At 35.1% G+C, this 25997-nt stretch overlaps 9 protein-coding genes across 9 annotated transcripts; 5 read left to right on the forward strand and 4 right to left on the reverse strand.

Annotated features, from left to right (window-relative positions):
* Window positions 1–679: 679 nt before the first annotated feature.
* On the reverse strand, window positions 680–2883 carry Cbr-cpr-3 (the record flags this gene model as incomplete). The annotated part of the gene is made up of 4 exons (XM_002638375.1): window positions 680–772; window positions 910–1244; window positions 1890–2568; window positions 2863–2883. The coding sequence occupies 4 exons, from the start codon at window positions 2881–2883 to the stop codon at window positions 680–682; spliced, it is 1128 nt and encodes a 375-aa protein (XP_002638421.1).
* A 1915-nt stretch (window positions 2884–4798) lies between these two features.
* CBG18634 lies at window positions 4799–6020 on the forward strand (the record flags this gene model as incomplete). The annotated part of the gene is made up of 3 exons (XM_002638374.1): window positions 4799–5100; window positions 5148–5754; window positions 5799–6020. 3 exons carry the CDS (start codon window positions 4799–4801, stop codon window positions 6018–6020), a joined length of 1131 nt encoding a protein of 376 aa, XP_002638420.1.
* Window positions 6021–7070: 1050 nt separating this feature from the next.
* CBG18633 lies at window positions 7071–8297 on the forward strand (the record flags this gene model as incomplete). The annotated part of the gene is made up of 3 exons (XM_002638373.1): window positions 7071–7360; window positions 7406–8009; window positions 8055–8297. The coding sequence occupies 3 exons, from the start codon at window positions 7071–7073 to the stop codon at window positions 8295–8297; spliced, it is 1137 nt and encodes a 378-aa protein (XP_002638419.1).
* A 966-nt stretch (window positions 8298–9263) lies between these two features.
* On the reverse strand, window positions 9264–10691 carry CBG18632 (the record flags this gene model as incomplete). Its single annotated transcript, XM_002638372.2, has 2 exons — window positions 9264–9594; window positions 10117–10691. 2 exons carry the CDS (start codon window positions 10689–10691, stop codon window positions 9264–9266), a joined length of 906 nt encoding a protein of 301 aa, XP_002638418.2.
* A 1422-nt stretch (window positions 10692–12113) lies between these two features.
* CBG18631 lies at window positions 12114–12681 on the forward strand (the record flags this gene model as incomplete). The annotated part of the gene is made up of 3 exons (XM_002638371.2): window positions 12114–12245; window positions 12362–12523; window positions 12571–12681. 3 exons carry the CDS (start codon window positions 12114–12116, stop codon window positions 12679–12681), a joined length of 405 nt encoding a protein of 134 aa, XP_002638417.2.
* Window positions 12682–14643: 1962 nt separating this feature from the next.
* On the forward strand, window positions 14644–18536 carry CBG18630 (the record flags this gene model as incomplete). Its single annotated transcript, XM_002638370.2, has 6 exons — window positions 14644–14778; window positions 14833–14994; window positions 15037–15087; window positions 15131–15271; window positions 18305–18411; window positions 18461–18536. The coding sequence occupies 6 exons, from the start codon at window positions 14644–14646 to the stop codon at window positions 18534–18536; spliced, it is 672 nt and encodes a 223-aa protein (XP_002638416.2).
* On the reverse strand, window positions 15768–17275 carry CBG18629 (the record flags this gene model as incomplete). The annotated part of the gene is made up of 4 exons (XM_002638369.1): window positions 15768–15995; window positions 16304–16465; window positions 16612–16891; window positions 17190–17275. 4 exons carry the CDS (start codon window positions 17273–17275, stop codon window positions 15768–15770), a joined length of 756 nt encoding a protein of 251 aa, XP_002638415.1.
* Window positions 18537–20393: 1857 nt separating the features above from the next.
* CBG18627 lies at window positions 20394–22737 on the forward strand (the record flags this gene model as incomplete). Its single annotated transcript, XM_045238442.1, has 4 exons — window positions 20394–20543; window positions 20593–20705; window positions 21197–21512; window positions 22426–22737. 4 exons carry the CDS (start codon window positions 20394–20396, stop codon window positions 22735–22737), a joined length of 891 nt encoding a protein of 296 aa, XP_045096542.1.
* A 1195-nt stretch (window positions 22738–23932) lies between these two features.
* CBG18626 lies at window positions 23933–25175 on the reverse strand (the record flags this gene model as incomplete). Its single annotated transcript, XM_045238443.1, has 5 exons — window positions 23933–24199; window positions 24315–24476; window positions 24524–24812; window positions 24859–24956; window positions 25002–25175. The coding sequence occupies 5 exons, from the start codon at window positions 25173–25175 to the stop codon at window positions 23933–23935; spliced, it is 990 nt and encodes a 329-aa protein (XP_045096541.1).
* Between the last annotated feature and the right edge of the window lie 822 nt (window positions 25176–25997).

Consider the following 25997-nt stretch of genomic DNA (forward strand, 5'->3'; position numbering starts at 1 on the left):
AAATTCAGAAATTCAGAAATTCAGAAATTCAGAGATTCAGAAATTCAGAAATTCAGAAAATCAGAAATTCAGAAATTCAGAAATTCAGCAATTCAGAAATTCAGAAATTCAGAAATTCAGAAATTCAGAAATTCAGAAATTCAGAAATTCAGAAATTCAGAAATTCAGAAATTCAGAAATTCAGAAATTCAGAAATTCAGAAATTCAGAAATTCAGAAATTCAGAAATTCAGAAAAAAAACTGAATCAGAAAAATCCTCGAGTTCCAATAAAATCAAAAAAAAATTCTGAAAAAATCTGAAATTCTGAAAATCATAAGTTCATAAATCCGAAAAATCAAAAAATTCGGAAATTCGGAAATTAAAAAAGAATTCACAAATTCTAAAGAACCTGAAGTTCAGGAGTTTTGAAAATCTAGAGATTCGAAAATTTTGAAATTCTGAAACTCTAAGTTTCTGAAATTCTGATATTCTGAAATCCTGATATTTCTTAATTCAGAAATTCAGAAAATCTGAAACTCAATATTCTCGCTTTCCCCAATTTTCCAATTTTACAATTTTTGATTTATTTCATCAAACCAAAAAAAATTATACATTATAAAATTCGCCCCGTCAAGACACACAAAAAATGATGACCTATTTTTATTAGTCACTCTTTTTCCCGGAAAAAATTGTCCATTTTTAGAACAAATAATATGATAAAACAAGAAGTGTACACATGATAAAACTGCAAGATGTCGCCGAACCATCGTCATCGTCCGTTTTTTCGTTGTGCTGTAAATTGCTCAGTTTAATTTAGAAGAATTTGAAAATAAAATGTTTGAAATCAGTAGGCTGAGGCGGTCAAAATGAGCCCAACCATGGGCAGAATTTTCAAAATTTCAAAAACTTCAAAAAATTTAAAATCTCACAGTTCCCAATTTAGCAAGTCCAGCCACTATATTCGATTCAATTTGACATTCATTAGTTCCTCTTCGAATTTTGAAGAATCCTTTTTCCCCGAAACTGGTACCCCATGAATTGGCAACCAGCCAATAATCGACCCCATTTTCAGTTCCCCATCCAATAATTTTCACAGCATGTCCTCCGACTAAATTCCCGGATACATGATGATAAACTCCTGATTTGTATTGATAAAAATCTTCGAATACTCTGTAGGATGCCTCTACAGGACCGTTATGGTAGATTTCGTATTGAATCGTTGGAACGGCGTTCTTGGTGGTGGAGAGTTTGTAGGCGGAGGTGGCTGAAAATTGTTGGGTTTTCTGTCATGTTTATACTTATTCAAACCGTCTTAAATTGCTGATTCTAATGATATAATTTTGATAGTTTCATCTATAAAATTGAAAACGTTACAGACTGTTTTGCGCAAGCTCTGGAAAAGAGGGGGGGGGGAGGCGCAGACAGTTAGAGAGTATGTCTTCTCTGAGTCTCTCTACAACTCAATATTGTAGGGCTTCTCTGTATTTTTGAAGAATAGATATGAACATTTTGGGGAAAGTGAAAAACTGGAAAGCAGAGAAACGCATAGAAGCTAGGCTCTCTAACTGTCTGCGTCTTTTCTTTCACAGAGCGCGCACAGAAGAGCGTGTAACTTTGCTCATTTTGAAGGTAGAAGAATAAAAATTGTGTGACTATTTTCAAAAGACCATGACGGTTTAAACGAATATAAAGACGGCTAGGAAAAACTACAGAGAGACGCAGAGAAGCTAGACACTCTAGCTGTCTGCATCTTTCCTTTTTCTGAGCGCGCGCAGAGTGTCTATAACTTTGCTCACTCATTTTTAGGATAGATGGATAGCAATTATATGTTCACATTCAGCAGGTCAAGACAATTGGAATGAATATAAACACGACTAGTTTTCTAAAATTTAGAAATGGGCTTTCTTACCAAAATGCTTATCGTTCTTATAATCCGCAGTGGTGTATTTCTCCTGACAAGTAGTTTTACAACTGGGTGTCGAGAATTCAACGCAAGGAGATTTTTTGCAAGGTGGGAATGAATATGGCATACACCCAGCCCCATTATAGTCTCCTCCAGTAACCACTCCAGAATTCATCCAGTACTTCATTGCCTCAATTGTATAACCTCCTTGACATCCTTTACCACAGGTAGACCCACAACAGGACAAAATATCTTCTGCTGAGATTATGGGCTGTTGAGTTCCATTCGATTGAATACAAACACGGTCAGATATCACTTCAGCTGCTCCAAATGCCCAGCAGGATCCACACGAGGCTTGGTTTCGAATGAATTTTAATGATTTGCAGTCTGGCCATTGGTCCCTGGCATCAAAAGTGTCTGGTAAGGGTTCTGGGACCACTTCTCCACGGACCAAACCCTCATCTTGAACCTCTTCTTCCAAAGGATCCGCAAATCGTTGATCCATTACTTTGAATTTCATCTCGTCCTCAGAAATATCATTGTGTTCGGCTATCCAAGAAGTTTGCATGCTGTTTATATGGGCGACGAGGGCTTTTCCAGTGTAGTGGGGCCTTGGGAAAGAAGGAGGAGGGTGGTTTTCTTGGACCACGAAGGCATTGGAAGTGTGGAACAGAAGAAGGAGGGTCTGGAAATTTTGGAAACTTACATTTTTTTAATATTTCAATTTCCAAGTTTATAATTGGAAATTGAAATATTCAAAAAAAAATTCTGAATTTCTGAATTTCTGAATTTCTGAATTTCTGAATTTCTGAATTTCTGAATTTCTGAATTTCTGAATTTCTGAATTTCTGAATTTCTGAATTTCTGAATTTCTGAATTTCTGAATTTCTGAATTTCTGAATTTCTGAATTTCTGAATTTCTGAATTTCTGAATTTCTGAATTTCGAAAATTTCGAATTAAAAAAAACCTAACACTCACCAAAAATAGTTTCAAAACCATTGCAAAATATTCTAGATCGTAAAAATGGAATATTTAAGAGAAAAAAACCGAAAATTCTATCGAAAATTCTAACGAGAATGACAAAACGAGTCCTTTTTCAGCACCATTTTAAGCAAACATTCACCTCTTTTTTCTCAAAATTTCCTTATCAGTTTAACATTTTCAGGCCCACATTTCGCTTTTTTGTCCTCTTCTGACGATGACTGATTTCTGTCTTGTTTGAGTTTTGATCGACAGTTGAGTCATTGGAAATCAAGAAATCAATAGAAACAGTTAATGCGGTTCTTTATACAGTAAATTTTTGAAAGACATGTCATAATTCAGAAATTCAAAAATTCGAAAAGATTCTAAAAAGAAATCAAAATGAAAAAAAAACCGAGAAATCTTAAATTTCCAAAAATCCAAAAACTTCGGAAGTTTTTGAGTTCCAGAAATTTCGAAATTCTCAAGTCTTTGGAAAATTATAAATTTGTAAACTCTTGAAGCTCAGATACTCACAATTTCAAGAAACTCCCAAGTTCCAAGAATTCGAAAATATGAAAACTCTAAAACTCATATTTCAGACTATCCTTCTTATGATCCGCGCTTCAAATGCCTTCGTCGTCCAGAAGAACCCCCTATGTTAGTCATCCACTTTTTTCAAAAAATCTTTGAGAAGTTCTGTAATCAATTGTGATAGGCCCATTTGCTGTTATCCTTTCTTTGATTATCACTATTTTTCATTTTCAAAATCTCAAAATTCGCGGCTCCGCTACTCAGTTCACGTAAATTTTTATTTAATTTTCAAGCTTTTCAAAAGTTGACAGATTGACACGAGGACGGACAGACGCCTCTAGCGTTTTAGGAAAATCACAAACATTTTATCAGAGTTGATACGTTTTTGATATCTTTTACAGAAAAAATTTACAGGAGCTTAACTTTGACAGTATGATAGCCCTTCTATTACAGGTTTCACAGTAACTGCCATTGATCTGACAGATGGTGTTTGTATAATCTTCAAGAACGCTGTCAAAGGCGGTACGGATTTTCAACGATGTTTTGACTCTAAAAACAAAATAGTTCATGGGCAGTTTTCCACTAATATGGTCTCCAAATCATTTGTCATTAACCACAAATATTTCGAACCAGGAAGACTGTATTGCCAGTATTTTGTATTTGAATTACCTCCAATTAGGACAACCACACAACCACCGACTGCTATTGAAACAACCACATCCACGAATAAATTAGCCACTGCTACAAAACTACCGTCTAAACCTGAAGCAACCACCAATACCGTAGTCACCACGACCAATTCAACTGGAAATCATGACGCTTTGCTTCTGATACTTTTTGTGATCGCATTCTGGAATTTCCTACTATAAAATTTTTTTATCTACCGTAGTAATATTTCTATTACGTAATGTTTGCAAGACTATTGCAACATTAATCTCACTGTTCATGCTAATTTTTTTTCCGAATTTGTCATCCTTTGAAAATAAATATATTTAATTGTTTTATCTATTTCAATATGGAGAATTAGAGGTATATGAAGTTCTGCCTTCCATGGCTATCTATGGAGCATCTATGGTATGTTCCAATTGTACGTTGTTAGGTGGTCCTGCCATAAAATGTAATTGCGCCTTATGGGAAGGCCTGCCTAGTTTCCACTTTTTATGTATCTATTGGATGAGTCTACAATCTATCACGTCATCAGAATAGTGTCTTGGGAACGGAGTGGACGTGGCAAAGCGATGCCTTATGGGAAGGTTTTTTGTACTGCTCCTGATGGGTGGATGCCTGTTGCCTGATGTCCCGCCCTTGCCACGTCATCGGATGGATGGGTACTGTCTCCTGATCGGACACTCATTTGCTCATTCTGCCTGTCTACAGACGTCTTGTTTATTCTTCTCCAATTTTGGAAACCTTCATTACTATGGCAGAAACGATTGATGAATCTTCTGAGGTTATCAAGAACAACAATCGCTCTATAATGACTTGTATTCTATACGAAACTATCAAGAAGAAGCCAATCTTCAGTTCCTATAGAAATTTCTGTAAATTAGTTGGAAACGATGCCATGGACTACCCGGATTTTGAGTTTTGGTATTTTCGATTTTATCACAAGCAACTTGATTTTAACTATGATCGGAACATGGATCCAGTACCAAAAACTATTATGGATATGCCTGTTTTATTGATGTACAAAATTACAGAGAACCTGGATACAGTGGAAAGGTTGGTTGGATTTAAAGTTAGTTGTGCATTTTTGTTTTGATTTCCAGAACTTATCTTCGATCCATGAACAAATCTCTCAGGGATGTTGCCGATTCTCACCGATTGATTTTTGATAGACTTCAGATTACTGTATTCGCTAATGGTCTGCATTGGTATTTGAACGATAAAATATTTCGCTGCTTGAAAGCGGAGAACGGGTGTACCCTTTACACACCCACTAAGAAAATTGAAAGTGACAAAAGCGTTATGGAAATGGGATTAGAATACCTGCAACGAATGCTAAAAATGGCTAATATCCAAGTGCATCATCTTTCCCTATCATTGCATAGAGAAACGTCAGAACTCGATAATTTTCTGCCAGTCCCGTTTCATGCAAAGAGTGTGAAACTCTATGCGCTCCACATGAACCAAACATTTCCATTCTTAGCAGCTTTGAATCCAGGAGAACTCGAATCCATCAACTTGGAACCATGTTGTAGGGGCGACAGAGAACAAATGTTGAGATTTTTCGAAACTGAACAATTCAAACAAGCAAAGCATGTGCAATTCGAAGAATACTTGAATGAGGAGGATCTATTGAAATTCAGTCACTTGAAAAGTTTTAAATGTAAACTCATTTTTCTCGAACCAGTGGATTTTCAGAGAATTCGAGAGGTGAGTTATTCATACGAATTGCCAAAAAAAAAACATCGTTCTAGATAATTTCTACTTTGGAAGTACTCGAATCGTGTGAGCTCAAGTACCGTGATGACTGGTTTCCAGTTCATATTATTGCTCAAGCACTAGAAGAAGAAATTCCATTCGGGCCATTGAAGACTATCAAGCATAGTTATCCAATTCCGGAATCTAATGAACATCTGGAATTCGAGATTGAACAGGAAGAGTATTATAGCACTATCAAAATCGTCAAAGTTCGCTGATTCAGTTGGTATTCCTGCATTTTTTTATTTCGTTTCTATTGCGTTGTCTTTTTTTTTTGAAAATAAATGTAATTGATCGTTTTACCTATTTCAATGTGGAGAATCAGATCTCCTCCTCCCATGACTATCTATGGAGCGCCTAAGGTGCGTTCCAGTTGTACGTTGTTAGGTGGTCCTGCCATAAAATGTAATGGTGTCTTATGGGAAGGCCTTCATAGTTTTCGTATTTATTGGATCTGTTGTGTGAGTGAGTCTACAATCTGTCACGTCACCAGAATAGTGGGAACGGAGTGGACATGGCAAAGAGATGTCTCGTGGGAAGGTCCTTGCTGGCTCAACGGCATCCTACTCACAATACTGCGACACATTCCCTATACGCACGTTCTATTAACACTAGACAATCTGGAAAATTGGAGAGGGAGGCCTCGTAGGATGACACTCACATCTGTCTTCGTCGTATGTGTCTTCTGGCTCCGCCTCCTGCCACGTCATCTGGGTGCTGTTTCCTGAGGACACTCATTTGCTCATTCAGTGTGTTTATCCAATCAGGCCAGCGATTTGGGATCTTTAGTATTAACAATCACCAAATTCTGTGTGTGTGTGTATGTGTGTGTGTGTGTGTGTATGTGTGTGTGTGTGTGTGTGTTTGTGTGTGTGTGTGTGTGTGTGTGTGTGTGTGTGTGTGTGTGTGTTTGTGTGTGTGTGTCTCCGTTTGTTCCGTGTCGCCGACCCTAGCGCATTCCCGGTTGGACCGAAACTTCACAAATTTTCACAGATAATCCGACATAGCAACGCAGTCATGCCCAAACTTTCCTTTCAAAATTTCGATTTTGAACTTTTTTGGAGACGTTCCTGTTTCACCACAGTAAAAAAACACTGGTATTGATTGTTTATTTATTGGCTCACTCAATTTCATATCCTCATTTTCCATGTTCTACATTTATCTACTACATTTCATCTGCTTCTCAAAACTTCGGCTTTTTTATTGTTAAGCTACTCTCTTTTCAATTTTTCCTTGCGCGCCCTCAATTCTCTAGAATTCCAGAAACTATGAACGAATCTGCCGAGTTCATCAAGAACGACGATCACTGTTTGAAAACATGTATCCTTTACGAAGCTCTCGAGAAGAAACCCGTCTTCGATGCCTATAAAAGTTTCAGTGATACTGTAGGAAAGGATGCCATGGAGTACACGGATTTTGAATTCTGGTATTATCGATTTTTGCACAAGCAACATGATTTCAACTATGATCGGAAGACGGATCCAGTGCCAAAAACTATTATGAATATGCCAGCTTCCTTGTTGTACAAGATTACAGAGAACCTAGATACTGTGGAAAGGTTTTTCAATTAGAAATTGTTCCTAACATTTCTTATTGTTTTCAGAACTTATCTCCGATCCATGAACAAATCTATCAAAGCCGTTTCTGATTCGCACCCACTGAGATTCCATAAAATCGATATATCAACATACGATACTTGGCTGACTTGGAGATTGGATAACAAATCGTTTGGATGCTATCTGAATGGCAATGGCTGTTCTTTAAAGATACCCAATTTCCCAGAAATCAAAAGTGACGAATACTATCTAAAAAAGGGACTGGAATACTTGTCTCCAGTGCTGAAAATGCCCAATCTTGAAGTCAATCATCTTTCCTTGAATATCAAGAAAGAATCTGCATATTTTGACGATCTTCTACCAGTCCCATTCCATGCAAAACGCGTTTCCATCAATTCATTCAGTATCAACAAATCTCTCGAACTATTAACAGCAATGAATCCCGGAGAACTGGAGTCTATTAACTTCAGTTCACTGGACACTTTCACAAGAGAAGAAATTACAAAGTTTTTGGATACTGAGCAATTCCAACAGGCAAAGAATGTACAATCAAATATGTGTTTGAATGAGGATGATCTATTGAAATTCAGTCATTTGAAAAGTTTCGAATGTGGGTTACCTTCACGAGTAGATTTTCAGAGAATTCGAGATGTGAGTTAATTATATAAATTGCTAAACGAAAAAGTCTAATTTCAGATTATTTCCACCTTCAAACAATTTGAATCTTGTGAGCTGAAACGTGCCAATTACCTGAATGATTTTGACATTCGAACTGTTGCTGAAGCACTTGCAGCAGAGATTCCATTTGGTCCATTAGCTCAGAAGGAACGCTTAATTATTACTCATCGTTATCAAATCCCAGAATCCAACGAATTCTTGGAATTCAAGATGGAAGAAATGGGCTATCACTGCTATATCAAAATCGATAAAATTCGCTGATATTTATTTATTTGATTTTGTAAAAGTGTTGCCAGTTTTCTTATGAAAAAATCTGTTTTATTTTCTACCTTGTTTTTTTTCAGAGAATCCCGGATACTCTAAGATTACGAAAATAACAAGAATTTCAAAAACTTTAAAGATTGAGAGGTTTCTGAACAATCAGAATTTTTTGACATGGCAAAAAATTCGGAAATTCAAAAATTGAAAAATTGAAAAAATTCAAATTTGAAAAAATCGAAAATTCAAAATTTCAAAAATTCAAAATTTCAAAAATTTAAAAATTCAGAAATTCAGAAATTCAGAAATTCAGAAATTCAGAAATTCAGAAATTCAGAAATTCAGAAATTCAGAAATTCAGAAATTCAGAAATTCAGAAATTCAGAAATTCAGAAATTCAGAAATTCAGAAATTCAGAAATTCAGAAATTCAGAAATTCAGAAATTCAGAAATTCAGAAATTCAGAAATTCAGAAATTCAGAAATTCAGAAATTCAGAAATTCAGAAATTCAGAAATTCAGAAATTCAGAAATTCAGAAATTCAGAAATTCAGAAGTTCAGAAATTCAGAAATTCGAAAATTCAGAAATTCAGAAATTCAGAAATTCAGAAATTCAGAAATTCAGAAATTCAGATATTCAGAAATAATTGAAAAGTTAATCGAAATCACAGAGTCTTAGAATGCACCAAATAAAATGTTTTAGCAGATATTGCAAAAACTTTCACCTGAAAAATAAAAATTTTTTAAATTCAAAAAAAAACATTTTTTCACATTTTTCTTATTTTTAATTTTCTTCCAAAAACAAGTCATTCTTCTTACAGTATCCCGATACTGTGAAGACATGAAAAAGCAAACAAAACAGTGTGAATTTGCATTGAATGCTCGTAAATTGTATAAAAGACGGATTGTGAAAATTGAATTTTCTCTGAAAAAATTTTTCAGTAAAACTTTTTTTTTTAATTTAAAAACTCACAAAATCTCTGAACGATCAGAAAAACTTGAAACTTCATAAAAATTTGAAATTCCCGCCAAACCTTCGGATAACATGAATGAAACAGTCATGAAAAACACCAAAATTACAGTATTATCCGACGAATTTTCCTGATTTTTTGATAAAATTTTCCTTCGTTTTTTGATTTTATACAACTCAAAAAGTAGAGAAACTGTGAGAATTGGATAGAAAAATACAGGGATCAGGCGGACCAAATATTCTCGATTTTCCCGGGATTCCATTAAAAAATCCGTGGATAGTGCCAAAACGTAATGGGTGTATTTACGAGCTTGGGTTTTGAGATTGCAGCTGAAAATTTGAAAAAGTCAGGGCTCGAAAAATGCGTCAAGACACGAAAAATGCGTCAAGGCACGATAAATGTGTCAAGGCACAAGAATTGTGTCTAAACACTGAAAATTCGCCAAAGCACGAGAAATGCGCAAAGACACAGAAAAGGCGCCAATGCACAAAAATTGTGTCAATTTGCGTCAAGGTACGAAAAATGCGCCAATGTACGAAAAATGCGTCATAACACAAGAAATGCGCAAAGGAACTAGTAATGCGTCAGGGCACCTAAAACGCGTCAAAGCACGAAAAATGCGTCAAGACAAAAACATTGCACTAGTGCTTCAGAAATACCCGAATTGAATTGAGAATGCGTCTTGGCGCATTTTTGGTGTCTTGGCGACATTCTCGTGTCATAGCTTAATTTCATCGTCTTGATGAATTGTTCGTATTTTGACGCATTTTTCGAGCATGACGCTTATTCTGCACTTTGATCTATTTCTAGTGTCTTGACGCGTTTCTCGTTTCTTGGCGCAATGAACTCACCCATACGAGATTTGATCTGGAAACCACCAAATCTCTGCAAAAATCAGTTCCCACGAGTAATAAATAATCCAAAATAGACAAGTTACAGTAACCAGGGTTACTGTATTTTTGGGTTTCGTAAAATTCGAATTCATTGGGAAAATAATCGACAACGTTCTGATCAAAGCCATAAAAATTGCTAACCAAATTGAAATTGGTCGTGTGGAGTTTAAAATTATAGTTTTTAGGACTCCAGCAGGGTCCAGAATTTTGAAGGGACCATCAAAACAGAGCCAAAATGGAAAATTAGAATTTCGAAATTCTTGAATTTGTTTCTGGGAGTCTTCGCGGGATAAATCTAGGAAAATCAGGGAAACTAAGAATCCCAAAATGTCAGAAATACAAATTCCAGCCATTAAAATAAAAATCGAGAACTTTCTGAGCTCTTTTTGGAGCAAAATTGATAAATGGATTAGGTTAAAAATTATTGTAGAAGTTTCGAGGAAAAAATTGAAATGATCTGAAAGGGACCAGAAATTTTGGACATTTTCTAGCTCTTTATTCGAATCTACATAGTCGTAAATTGAAGAAATCATGGGAGTTTGGAAAAAAATTTTATGACAAATTTTATTTTTACGTTATTTGCACCCGAAAAACTTAAAATTATAGGATACAAAAATTTTCTCAACATCACTTTTTTTGACATTTTCAGATGACAAATTTTTGAGAAAAAATATTGAAAATACCAATTTTCTGAGGCACTAGAAATGCGTCAAAGTACTGAAAAAGCGCCAATACACTAAAAGGCGTCAATACACTAAAAGGCGCCAAGGCGCTGAAAATGCGTCAAGGCACTAAAAATGCGTCAAAGCACTTTTCTATCTAGAAAATGAACAAAGTTATGAACAGTTTTACGCGCGCTTGTTGTAGAGACGCCGACAGCTAGAGCGTTTGTTTTCTCTGCGTCTCTTCGCAGTTTATTTTTTGCGGTCTTGCTTTTACGTTTTTTGCTTCCACGTATGTTTTGTTCCTCTCCGTGTTTTCCGTGTCTTGGCACACACTTTTGCGTGTTGGCGCAATTTTGGGGCCTTGGCGCACTTTCCGTTCCTTGACTAGTTACCAGTGTCGTGACGCCAGGGTGTTCAAAATGGCGGAATTTCGGAATCACACTTTCCTATCAAAAATTCCCAAATAACTTTGCTTTTGATGTTTCTAGTTGCCGTGATGAAAAAAAGTTCGCGATCCCCCAAACTTCATCTGCCAGTTGAGTAAACCTAGTCAAATTTAGACTCATTTTGAACTTCTCGACTTGTTGATTCCGGTCTCATAATTTTCGATTATCTACCTTCAAAATGAACAAAGTTTTGGCGCATTTTGTGTGTCTTCTAACTGAAACTACTCCATTACATGTCATTCTTTTTCCTCTAATTTTCGGGCTAATTTACTTGGGATTACTGATATTGCCCGTTGTCATATTGCCAGTATATATTAGTGTATTCCGATCGAATAGAGAACGGGATAGAGAGGTGATCTTTCAACTTTGCGCACTTATATCTCGGGTTACTGTGAGAGATATCGAAAGGTAGTCAACTGACAAAAGGTTTCTAACTTTATGGTGAACATTTTATCAGTTGACTACTTTTTTATATATTCTACAGTAACCAAAATAGATGTGCTGAAAGTTAAAGTGATTTTTGTTCCCAGACTGCTGTATACCCGATCACTCAACACTTCTATCGAATAATTGTTATGTTCTATGGTTTTGTTATTTTGCTCGTCAAATCAGCGCTTTTAGGGAAAATGTACTATCCGTGTATAGTTTCCAGACACGTCTGAATTTTTCAGCTTTCCTAAACAACTCGATTCAAAATTTCCAATTATTGATAGTTTGCGCAATTTTTGTGGTCTCTTTATATTGAATGTGGTTCAAACACATCAAGTGCTTTTGGCTCTTTTGGCTCTTCAAAGATTCCTTATATACTTTTTTCCCGCAACTCGAACCACGTATCAATTTTGGAATGAAAACTACAAGAATCATGATCTACTCAATTCACTTCATAACTCTTCTACTGATTCTTTCATTAATATTCACTAATCAATTGATGACGAATGTTGAAGAAGATAAACCAAAGCAGGAATTCATTATAAATGTGAGCTAACTTGAGAGCCAATTTTTAAAAAACTTCCTTTGAAGATGCTGAAAAGTGATTAATTTTGCTAGTCTCACTAGAGGGAACCCTTTTATTACAGGTTTTATAAATTTCAGATATTATCAGTTATCTTCAACTCGATCTTGATATCATCTGCTTTTCTATACATCCCCATCTACATTAGCATTTTTTGCCTCCGTCATTTAGCATCTGTTGAAAAACACAAACCACAAAATTATATTTTATATCATACGCTCCTTGCATTTCTACTAAAAACTGTAAGACTTTTCATTAAGTTCATCATTTTTAAAAGTTTCTATTTCAGGTACAGCTATTCGTCATAGTATATGGTATTATGGTATATGGTTTCTTTATAGTTTTTGCTATAATACCGGTTTCGATGAAAGCGTATGATCGGTTGACAGTTTTCAGATAAATCTAACTTTTTCAGCTTAACTGAAACATCCGATACAATTGTTTCAATCGTTGATATTTTGCCCCATTTATGTGCTTTCTTTATTGTTAATTTGGTTCAAACGCATCGAGTACTTTTAGCATTTTTGGCTCTTCAAAGATTCGCTCTGTACTTTTTTCCTAGACTAGAACCGCTAATCAATTTTGGAATGGGAAAAAAAAGAATAATCATCTCTCTAATCCATATTATATATGCTCCATTCATTTCTTCCAATGGCTTTTAACCGTCTTTCGAGTACGCCGGTTGACGATGGATCAAAACAAAAAATTTTTCTGAATGTGCGCTAATTTGCGAGCCAATTTTTAACATAATTCGTATGGAAGACACTAAACAAGTTCAGATATTATCAATTTCTTTCAACCTCATCTTCATATTATCTGTATTACCATACATCCCGATCTATATTAGTATTTTTCGTCTTCGTCATTTACCGTCTGTCGAAGAAAACAACCCACAGAAATACATTTTGTATCAGACACTCCTTGCGCTTCTACTAAAAACCGTAAGATTTTTCACGGATTATCATTCTTAAAAGGTTTCCTTTCAGATACAGTTATTCATCATGATTGCTGTTCCATTTAGTGTCATAGATTCGAATGTAAGTAGCTCAAATAGTAAGACGAGAGCTTGGGGTGGAATTTTCAGAATACAACGCTTATGTCAGCTACATTTTTATTACACCAGTTTCGATTCAATTACCGTATCTTTTTTGTAATCGACGGAATGTTAAATTCATGAGAGAATGGTTCTCACTAAAATGTTTATGGTCCAGGGATGGCAATAGAAATCCAGAAAATCGAGTTGGGATCTCTTATGTGCAGTCGACAACTCTATAATAGACAAAAACTCATCTGCTAGGCTCTTCTTCATGAGCAAAACTAGCCGAATTCAGACTCATTCGAACTGTCTTGACCTGCTGATTTCAATATTCAAAATTTTATTGATCTATCTTCAAAACGAAAAAATTTACAAGCCATGTTGCACATCTGAAAAGAGGGATTTTTGTCTTGACACATTTTCCGGTCTTTGACGCTTATTTCGATTTTTGATGCATTGTTTGTTGCTGTAATAAAGGATGACAGGTTTTTTCACCTGCTAGTTTTCAATCCACTTATAATTCATCTGCTAGGCGACCAAATCCAGTCAACTTTAAACTCATTTGAATTGCCTTGTCGCCCTGAATCTGGTTATATAATTTTCATTTGTCTATCTTCAAAACAGACAAAGTTGTGGACAGTTCTGCGCGCGCTACTTCAGGAGACGCAGACAGTATGTCTTCTCTGCATCTCTCAATGGCAACTAAAGCTACCATGACTGACCACTCTATCTGGCTGATGTTTTTTCAATTTGCTTATACGCTGATTTATTTGGGAATAATGATATTGCCTATCGTGATGTTGCCAATATACATTAGTGTGTTTAGATCAAATAGAGAACGGGATAAAGAGGTAATTTAGAGCCGATATATTTCGGTTACAGTAAGAGATATCGAGAAGTGGTTAACTGGCAAAACATTTTTGATATTATGATAAACATTTTATCCGTTGGCCACTTTTAGATATCTCTTACAGGAATTTGAGATACATGGTTTCCAGACTGCTGTATACCCAATCACTCAACATTTTTATAGAATGACCTTTATACTATATGGTTTGCTCATAATATTCGCCATAGCAACGATCTTCATAGCAACATCACTGGGGAAAAAGTACTATCCGTGTACAGGGTTTCAGATAAATTTTGTTTTTCAGCTCACCTGAAATAATCCAGCCCATTTCTTTAATCGCTGCTATTTTTAGCAATTTATCTATTCTTTTTATTATTAATTTTGTTCAAACGCATCGATTACTTTTAGCTCTTTTGGCTTTTCAAAGGTTCCTTTTTTACTTTTTTCCATTTCTAGAACCACGTATCAATTTTGGAATGGGAAAAACAAGGATTATGATCTACCTAATCCATATTATATGCTTCCTTCCGATTCTTTCAATGGGGCTTACCAGTCTATTGAGTACATCTAACGAAGTTGTTAATCAATCAAAACGCGAAATTATTATGAATGTGAGCTAATATTTTGAAAGCTACTTTTTCTTATTAGATACTAAAAAATTTCAGATATCATCAATTTTCTTCAACCTCATCTTCATATTATCTAGTTTTCTATACATTCCCATTTACATCAGCATTTTTCGTTTTCGTCATTTATCATCTATCGAAAAACACAAACCACAAAATTATATATTATATCAGACTCTCCTTGCGATTCTACTAAAAACCGTAAGATTGTGAATAAATTTTAAAAAAAAGTTTTCTATTTAGGTTCAGCTGATTATGTTGGCTTCTATTCCAATTAGTAGTATACAATTAAATGTAAGTAACTAATAAAAAGCAAAAACAAAGATTAATTTTTCAGTCTACAGCGTTCATTTCAACTATAACAGACATTATGCTAACACCATTTCTGATTCAACTACCGTATCTGTTTTGTAATCGACGGAATGTGAATGCGCTGAGGAAACGGATGTTTGGCAGCCGAACTACTCCAGAGAATCAAGTTGGGATCTCTAGCATACAGTCGACAAGAATTTGATTGAGAAAAGTTGTATATTAACTGTCTTAACTTGCTCATTTTCTTCATGAAATTGTTATCAATATATCTCAAAAATGAGCAAAGTTATGGACCGTTTTTCTCACGCTACTTGAGGTGTCTTGACGCATTTTCCGATCAGTGACGCATTGATTGTTGTTGTGATAGAAAAACGTTTCACCTGCTGAATCCCATGTGCCAATTATAGTTAATTCTCTTTTATTTGAAACAAAACTATCTAAACATTAGTCGATTGAATATAGGCAATTGCAACTTGATTGAGAGCGTGCGCAAGACAGCGTGTATCTTCGTTCAATTCGCAGCTAGGATTATAATTTCTAGCTCACCTGAACCATCAAAAATCGACGGTTAAAATGAGTATAAACATGACTGTTTGATTTGGAATTTTAGTCTTGCGTACATGGTTATCCTTTCGGAATTTTTCATCCTTCATGTCTGATATTTAAAAATTAGTAGATTGAATATGAGAAATTGCAATTTGATTATTTCGATGTCTTATTTTAGACCATAAATACTTCAGTGATAATCGTTTCCTCATTGCCATCACATTCCTCCGATTACAAAAAAGATACGGTATTTGAACTAACAATTGCGTTACAAAAATATCCGTTACAGATGATACAAGTAAATTATTATCCGTTTTTAATATTGAAACGGTTACCGCTTCCACCTGAAAATAGAGATAACATAAAACACTCTAATAGAACGCCGTCCACTTTGAGCCTATATATCTCGCTCTTTTCGAAAGATATCAAAAAGTTGTCAACTAATATAATGATTATCACGATAACAGCAACATTTTATCAGTTGACAACGTTTTGATATTTTTCACAGAAAATGAGATACATGGGCTCAAATTTGACATGTCGGGTGGCGTTCTATTTGAGTGTTTACGGTAGGTCGCTCCCATGGAGACGCAGAGAAGACAGATGGTCTAACTATCTGCGTCTCCTTGCCAAAAATAAAAAAATATCTTACAATTTTGTAGAAAACCAGGATGATTGTTTGGTAGAGAATGTATTTGTGTGGTTTGTGTTTTTCGATGGATGGTAAATGACGAAGACGAAAGATGCTGATGAGTATTGGAATGTATAATAGTGCAGATGATATGACAATGCAGTTCAAGGAAGTATGATATGTCTGAAACACTTTGAAATTAAAAATTTAGAAAGTGTAACGATTGTAGTAGGTACTTAAAATCAGGTTTATTTATGTTTTTCGAATTTTTATTCTAGCTGCGAGACGCAGCCAATTAGAGTGCCTGCCTTCTCTGCGTCTTTACTCACTATTTCTAATTGCTGTAATACGGTTGCTATGTCAAACGTGCTGCCGTGGATAACCCCAACAAATATATTAACGATGAAACTTGCAGGAAACGGAATGAAACATGAAAAATGAATAAAATAGATAAATTTTGTGGTAGTTTTGAATCCAAAACTAACGAATTTCTCCAAATTTGGGAAAAAGTATAAAATGAATCTTTGAATTGCTAAAAGAGACAAAAAAATATGATGAACATGCACCAAATGCACAGCAAGTAAAAGAGGAGCAGCAACAAGGAAAATGCTGAAAAATTTGAAAATTTGGGGAAATTAAAAACGGTCAAATTCTGAAAATTAATATAAAGTAAATGTTGATTCAGGAGGATAATTATGATGAGGATGATTGCCAAATAAAAGGCGTAAACCATTTTGTAAAAGTAATGAGTGATGGGATACACAGGTGTCTGAAAAATACTGAAAATCGATTTAAAAATTCTTGAAAATTATTTAAAATTCGAATTACCGCCTGATCACGTTGTCGATTCGACCTGAACACACTGATATAAATTGGTGTGACTATGATTGGAAAAAATAGTGATAACATGGCAATGGCAAGAACAATCAATCGAATCAATTGATAAATCAGTTCCAAAACTTCCGGTATAGTAGGAAACACGATGTTAAGCATTTTTTTTCTTATTCGAAACGTAAAGATAGTTTAAACCGCTCTAGTAGCACCTTGCTGGAAGCTCTGAATACACCTGCTCATCTCAATAATTTTCGGTTGTATCTATTTGTGGATTTTCTTCATATGGGAATAAAGCAAGTTGAGATAGTTGGCCAAAAACTAATCAAATGCGCAGGTGATTCTCAAAACTAAAAAATGCAGTCGGCCTTTCAAATACTGTATCTTTTTTGTAATCGACGAAATGTTCAGGCAACGAGAAATCGATTATCACTGAAGTATTTATGGTCTAAAGTAAGGAATCAAAATAATCGAATTGGAGGAATTTTCCCGGCCCGGCCCGCTGGCCCGCCCTTTCTCAGTAAAAAAATTCCACTGAAAAAATTGGGAATTTTTTTTTGAATTAAAAAAAAAGTTACATACTTTTTAAAATTATAAAAGTTGAAAGTAGTAAAAAAATGTTTGACTAAATTTTTGAAAAAATTTTCAAATTTTCAAAAAAAAATTTTAAAGAAGGTTATGTACAAACAGCGGGACGGTCAGTAATTTTGCAAGTATGATCCAAACCTTCTTAACTTGTTAAACTGGAAAATGTCGAATTTCTCATCATAGCTACACAAAGTCCCAGAAAAAGAAAAGAGATAACGTAAACTGTGATAGCCTGAACTTTATAGCAGAACTACTCAAACGTGCAGGTGAATTTCAAAACTTCCCCCCGGAAGACTACAACATGCATGCGATGTTAACGTACTCCTTATATATTGATCTTTCATATCAAAACTTGTAAGAAAATGTCCGATATCGAGCCATCTATCATACCGACACTAATTTTTTTTTGCGGGTATAAAATTTGCGGGTACTAATTTATAATTTACTTTTATTGACTTTTGTTATCATTTTACCTGCTTCGCTGTTTTTGCCAATCATAGTTACACCAATTTATATCAATGTGTTCAGGTCAAACCGAGAACGGGATCAGGCGGTAATTCAATTATTTTAAAATTGTTTGAATGAATTTTCAGTATTTTTCAGACACCTATTTATCCCATCACCTATTATTTCTACAGAATGATTTACGCCTCCTATTTGTCAATGACTCTCATGTTCACTCACTTCCTGGGCAGTTTTGTTCCAGTTGTGTAAGAATTATTTGATATATTTTTATTTTCAAAATTTTGAAATTTTCAGCGTCTACATTTCTGGAATATTTGGTTTAGTCGCGGTGAATTTGGTACATGTTCATCATATTATGCTAGCTTCTTAAGCAATTCAAAAATTCTTGTTATACTTTTTGCCAAATTCGGAGAAATATGTCAGTTTTGGAATCAAAACTACCACTAAAATCATATTTTTCATTCATTTTTCATGTTTTCTTTTATTTCCTGCAGTTTTATTCATTCCTTGGTTTATTTCCGGGGTTGATCCCAGCATACCCTCATTCTATCAATTTTTCACAGTAAAAAGGGAGTTGCGCGGTTATAGAACTGTAACTCGATGGAACTTCTTCTATTACCGATTAACACCACATAAGTATCAAATTATGCATTTTTCAGAAATATAATACTTGTTTGAACTACATTGTTATATCATCTGCATTATTATACATTCCAATACTCATTAGTATATATCGTATTCGGCAAATAATTCGGAGGGTACAATAATTCGGGGGTACAAGGGGGTACAACGTGATTTAGGGATACAAAACCAACAATTCGGGGGTACAAACTAAGCCTTTTTCTCAGTATTTTGTACCCCCGAATTGGAGATTTTGCACCCTTAAATTGTTTTGTACACCTTTGTACCCACCGAATTGTGGTGCCCTCCGAATTATATGCCATCGTATTCGTCATTTACCATCTATTGATACACAGAAACCACACAAATACATGTTTTATCAAACAATCATCCTGCTTTGTGTCGAAATTGTAAGATTTTCTGATTATTGACAAAGACACGCAGTTAGATCGTCTGTCTTCTCTGCGTCTCTGATGCATCAGACAAAAAATAACGAATAATTGTTTTTATTGTTTACATATGGAGGCGGTATCAATTTCATCACTGATAGAGCTTGGCATTGCTAATGGACAAGCATTTGATGCCAACTTGTTATTGATAACATCTCTAGCAGATATTATTGTAACCCCTTTATTAGTTCAAATACCGTATCTTTTTGTAATCAACGAAATGTTCAGGCAATAAGAAAACGATTATCATTAAATTATTTATGGTCTAGAATTAGTCGAAACAGTCTGATTGGAGGAATTGATAATAGTAATAATCAAGTTGCAATTTCCTATATTCAGTCTACCAATTCTTAGATATATTCGTTTCAAATAAAAGAGAGATGCAGAGAATTCAGACACTCTTACTGTCTGCGTCTCTTCTCAACCGATATGTGGAAAAAGAGAGACGCAGAGAAAGCAGACTGTCGGTGTCTCCTCAAGGAGCGCGCGCAAAACGGGTCATAACTTTGTTCATCTTTAAGATAGATTAATAAAAATTATACAACCAGAATTAGCAAATCAAGACGGTTCGAATGAATATAAACATGACAATATTTTTTGGAAAAATAAAAATCATATGACTAAAATCAACAAGTTGTCAAGACGGTTCGAATGAATATAAATTTGGCACGTTTTTCCGATGAAGAGAATCTTTGCCAGATCAGTCGTTGGTAGATTCGAAATCAAGAAAACCATAATTGCTAAATCTTGGCCGGGCCGGGCTGAAAAAAAATTTTCCCGGCCCGGGTTCCGAAAATGTGAAAAATTTTGAGTTAATTTTTGATAAACTTTTTTATTGCTCCCAGAAATCTAGGTTTCTCACAAAAAATGACTCTTAAAAATTGTTGCCTCAAAAACCCGGGCCAGCCGGGCCAGAGAAAATTCCTCCACCGGCCCGGCCCGGCCCGGGACATGTATGAAGAAAACTGTCAAGGCACCAAAAAATGCGTCAAGGTCCTGTACCTAAAGCTGAAACCAAAAATCCTTATCTAGATGTTTATGTACCTTACAGGTGAAAAGCCCGACAGGTGAATCCTAGAGTATCTAACGCTAACCAGGCGAATCTAGCATTTCTTATATAAATATTTCCCAGCCAAAAAAGCTTAACATTACAAAAAATGATTGATGAATATTCCTATCAGTTCAATCCGACGCGAGTTTTTTTCTATTCTTTCTTCTTACTCTATATTGGCTTTTTAGTATTGCCTGTTCTAGTTCTACCGCTATATATTAGCGTGTTCAGGTCAAATAGAGAGCGGGAAAGGGAGGTAATATGGTTTTTTTTTTGGAATTTTTCAAAAATTATTTTAATTTTAGACTGCTGTGTACCCAATAACTCTACATTTTTATCGGTTGATTTATGTGTATTACAGTGTTTTTATTTTGGAATTTGTAGTTTTTCAAGCAGTGCTCAGACATTATCCAGCTAGGTGAGTCAGTGCTTTTGGATATACAAAATTATACTTTTCAGTCAATTTTCGGCCTTTTTGGCCATCTTCAAGTTTCCGATCATTTGAAAATTTTGGAGGTTTTAAAACAGATCTAGATTTGAAGTTTTGCATTGTCAGAATTTTTCGAAAATTCCTAGTTTTTCAGATATTCGCCGATTTCTCAAAGACACCCTTTTTGGCGTGTTTTTGTACTGGAAACGAAACACTTAAAATTTTCAAAAAATTCTGTGAATTCAAAATTTTCAAAATGATCGGAAACTTGACAGCCGAGCTGCAGACTACTAAAAATGGTCAAAAATGCACTAAACTAAGTATTTTGTATACTGTGAAACCTGTACTAAACAGGCACCTCTAATACAAGGGCTCTCTGAAAAGAGATTGGAAAAATAGTAGGGATCCCTTTAACAGAAGGGCGCTCGAAAATTCAAGAAAGTTATGTTTAAGACGTTTCAATCCGTTCAGTTTTTAAGTTTTAAACCATATACCATGGAAAACTTCTCAATTTCCTATGCAATTTTCTTGCTGGCTATTCTATTAATGTTCAACTTGGCCTATACCCATCAAGCTCTTTTGTCCCTTTTGGCCCTTCAAAGATTCCTTTTATATTTTTTCCCCGATCTAGAGTCTCGTATCAATTTTGGAATGAAGAATACAACAAGATTGATTTATGGAATACATTCATTGTGTCTGCTTCCATTCCTCTTATTTTCCATTCTCACAAGAATCGCGTTTTGGTTCGGTAGAGCAGATTTGTACGGTCCATCAGTGACGACTAATTTTCTTAATGTAAGTTTCTAGAAAACCATCACTCTTGTTTTCATCATTTCTATAATGATGAAAACCAGCAAGCTGGTGCGCCTTTGGCGCGAAAATCTACTTTTTACTGGTTCGTCGCTGTTTTTCTCACAGGGTCATGCAAATCTATATTTATTTTTGAACCCTTATATCGCGCCGAAGGCGCCCCAGCCAGCTGTTTAAAGCGCCAGAGGCGCGGCATGCTCCATAGATTACAGATAATGTCATATATTTTTAATTTTCTAATTATTTTATCCACTCTCTTATACATTCCTATATACATTAGTATATTTCGTCTTCGTCATTTACCATCTGTTGAAGAGCACAAGCCACAAAAATATATTTTATATCAGACATTCCTTGCGTTCCTTCTCAAAACGGTAAGATTAGGTACTGTAGCTCCGTCAATATTGTCGAATTAAAAAAAGTGACACCTCACTTGGGTTCAAGCGAGGGGGTCAGAAAAAGCGCCCCAGCAAACTCGTAGGCCAGAAGAAATTTAATAATTTTAAAATGAACGCGGGTTTGAACTAGATCATGATCTATTTCTTAAAAATCGCTTGAACCCAAGTGACACCTGAAAATTTGAAAACTTTTGCTTTTTTTTTTGATCTACAAAAAAGTGCGGCAAAAACGTAATATTTCAGAATTTCGGCTCGTTCGAGCTACTTTCGCGTTAGGTTTTAGTTTTTTGCTGAAAAATAGATTCTAGAGATGCTAGAAATCATTCTTATACCAAGAAGTCAAAATTTTGTTCAGAAAATCCCACTGAATTCACATAAATAAATTTGTTATCTACAGTATCCGTTTTCGCTCCACCCCCTTGTAAATCAACACGAGCGCCGTCTCCGAGATTTTCAGGTGTCACTTTTTTTAATCCAACAATATCTGTTTTTATTTTCAGACACAAATCACCGTTATAATTTTTTTGCCCATCGCTGTCTCTCGAGGAGTTGTGAGCTTTACAACCGATTCAAAAAATGATGCAAAAACCGATTTCGACACTTCATTTATGTCATTTCAATTGGACTTTCTATCAACCCCATTATTGATTGAGATACCGTATCTATTTTGTAATCGACGGAACGTGGAGGAAATGAGAAAACGATTATCATTCAAATATTTGTGGTCTAAAATATGGAATCGAAATAATCAAGTTGGAGGAATTGATAATAGTGATAATCAAATTTTTATTGTTCAATCAACTCATTCCTAGAAGTTTTCGTTTTTAATAAAATATGAGAAAAAGAGACGCAGAGAAGACAGACACTCGGACTGTCTTTACCAGAGCGCTCAAAATTCATATTGTATCTATGTTCATTTTGAAGATAGACTAATTAAAATAATATGACCAGAATCAGCAATTGAAAACGTTTAGAATGAGTATGAACATGACTATGTAGATTTCCAATTTTCTAGGTTTTTTTTCGAAATCGCAGAATTCAATTTTTCGTTAACTCACATTATAAAACTAGATTGATTTTTAATGTACGACTTCTTTTCCGCGTCTTTTTTGTGCCTTGACGCAGTTTCGGTGCCTTTGGCTCTTTTTCCGTGCCTTGACGCTTTTTCGAGCCTTAATTCAATATTTGTCTATTGACGCATTTGTTGTGCCTTGGCCCGTTTGTGGTGCCTTTGACACACATTTAGTGAAAATCTTTTTTTAAAGCTTCATTCTTTTCAGACTTTATTTAAACAAAAATTCGAATTCTAAAAAAATGTTAAGTTGGTTATAAACTTCGAAAATTCGACAATACTCTGGCGCAATCGTTACCACTTTCCATCACTTTTCCCAGTTCGAATATCTGGAAAAAAAGATTTCATTTTTCGAAATCTGAATTATTGAGCACATATATCGGAGGGTACAACGATTTGAGGATACTAGGTGGTACAAAGTGATTTAGGGGTACAAAACCCACAATTCGAGAGTACAATATTTAATTTGTTTCGGGTGTTTTGTACCTGTTTTTAAATTGGAAATTAATTGGAAATTTATAAAGTTAAACCTTCGAATAATTTGAACAGTTTCCCGATAGTGTGTGGACATGAAAAAGCACACAAATGCGTGAGATAGAGAATTAAGAGTTCGTAAATTTATAACGATATAGTTCGCAGTAGTAGCATAGATTCTGAAAAAGGACATCGGGACATGCGGACACACAGACTGGGCCCTTACATCCAACTCATACTTCAATTAGGATGAACAATAGTGTTATATGCTATAAGCCCATAAAATAATAATTTATCCTTCGGCAAGAATAAAGGAAACTGTCATGAATAGTATTAAATTTGTCAAATTGTGGGGGGGTTTTTTTTATTATTTCGTTCCAAAATAATCATTTTCTGCGAATATAGCTTCTCTGCGTCTCCTATTTCTCTTAATTTTTTTCTTTTTTTTCTAATAAAAGCTTTTAAACATTCCTCGATTGAATATATGAAATTGTATCTTGATTATTACTATTATTAATTCCTCCCACTCGATTATTTCGATTCCTTATTTTAGACCATACATATTTCAGTGATAATCGTTTTCTCATTGCCTGAACATTTCGTCGATTACAAAAAAGATACGGTACTTGAACCAGTGATGGGGTGACAAAAATATCTGCTACAGTTGGTGCAAATAACTGATCTTCCCGATTGTCCAGTATTACTCTTGAAAGAGATAACGACTCAACCTGAAAATAATCATGATACAAATGACTTCAATTCGCGTCACTTGGAAACGTTTTGGTTTTCTAGGTCACCAAGCTCAAAGCTCTATTATTGACTATTTTTTTAGCCAGAACTTACAATTTTGAAACAAAACAGGATAATTGTTTGATAAAGAATGTATTTATGGGGTTTTTGTTTTTCAATAGATTGTAAATGACGAAGACGATATATACTAATGTGTATTGGAATGTATAATAATGCAGACGATATAATAATCCAGTTCAGGCATTTTATATATGTCTGAAAAAGCAGTTTTTATCACCTACTGGCTCTTTTTCAATTCTCACCATTGATAAAAGCATTGAAAACTCTCTCATATCATAAATATCATTCAAAATGAACTTATTAATGAGAAAAGCTGCAGGAAACGGAATGAAGCATACAAAATGAATCAAATATATGATTTTAGTGGTAGTTTTGAGTCCAAAACTAACGAATTTCTCCGAATTTTGAAAAAAGTACAGAAGGAATCTCTGAATTGCTAAACAGGATATAAGAATATGGTGGACATGCACCAAATGTACAGCAAATAAGACGGGAACAGCAGCTAGGCATTTACTGTAAAATTCGGTAGGTCTGAAACTAAAATTTGTCTTTAATTACTGTGGGCCTAAAACCTTACAGAAACTCATAACGATACAATAGGAATAGGAAAATTATTGTCAAATAAAAGGCGTAAACCATTTTGTAGAAATAATAAGTGATGGGATACACAGGTGTCTGAAAATAACTGAAAATTCCAAAAAATTGAAAAATTCAAATTACCGTTCGATCCCGTTCTCGATTTGACCGGAATACACTTATATAAATTGGTGTGACTATAATTGGCAAAACCATTGCTGCTATTAATGTCCAAATAAGAATCGCCGAAGCCAACTGGTGAATCATTTTCCAAGATTCCCATTTTAAAGTTTTAAACGCACTATCAGTGTCAGACATTTCAAATGTGAAAGAGCGATTACGTTACTGGTCGCCTGCCTTTTATAGTTTTTGGGGTTTTGAAATTCACCTGCACATTTGATTAGTTTTGGGTATAAAGTTTAGAACGTAGCCTTTCGTTTTCAGTGATTTGACTCATATTCCGTGCATTGACGCATTTTCGGTGCTTTGCCACTTTTTCCGGGGCTAAACACGATTGTCTTGCTTTGGCGCGTTTTCCGTGCTTTGACTAGTTTTCGGTGCATTAACTCATATTCCATGCTTTGACACATTTTCGGTAATTAGACGCGATTTCCATGACTTGTCGCATTTTAGGTGCTTCGCCACCTTTTCCGTGCCTTGACGCTATTTCCGTAGCTTGACGCATTTTCGGTGCGATGCTGCGTTTTCAGCGCCTTGATCAGTGTGTTGTGTCGATTGTTGACAATCGACAAAAATCGACGAAAATCGTGAAAATCGGTGTCGATTTCGTCGACTCGATCAAAAATCGAAATTCAAATAGTCGACAAAAAACGACTTTTCAAAAGTCGATGAAAGTGAAAATCGATGAAAGTGAAAAAAATCGACTTTTGTCGATTTTTAATCGACTTTAATGTCCGAGAGGATTACAAGGCCGGTGACCTAGAAACTGTCTGTTTTTTGTTGTGCCTGTTTGAAACTGTCAGTGTGCTACATTTTGACATGGTGGCCTAACTTTTGCAAATTTGGTTTTCTAGGCCACTACTTCAAAATGACCTAAAAATGTCCTAACATGACTCTGGTGTGTTTTTAGCCCATTTTGACATGGGGGCCTAACTTTTGCAAATGTGGTTTTCTAGGCCA

The sequence above is a fragment of the Caenorhabditis briggsae genome (assembly GCF_000004555.2).
Source record: "Caenorhabditis briggsae complete genome, chrV, whole genome shotgun sequence".
In the NCBI taxonomy this organism is placed as follows: domain Eukaryota; kingdom Metazoa; phylum Nematoda; class Chromadorea; order Rhabditida; family Rhabditidae; genus Caenorhabditis; species Caenorhabditis briggsae.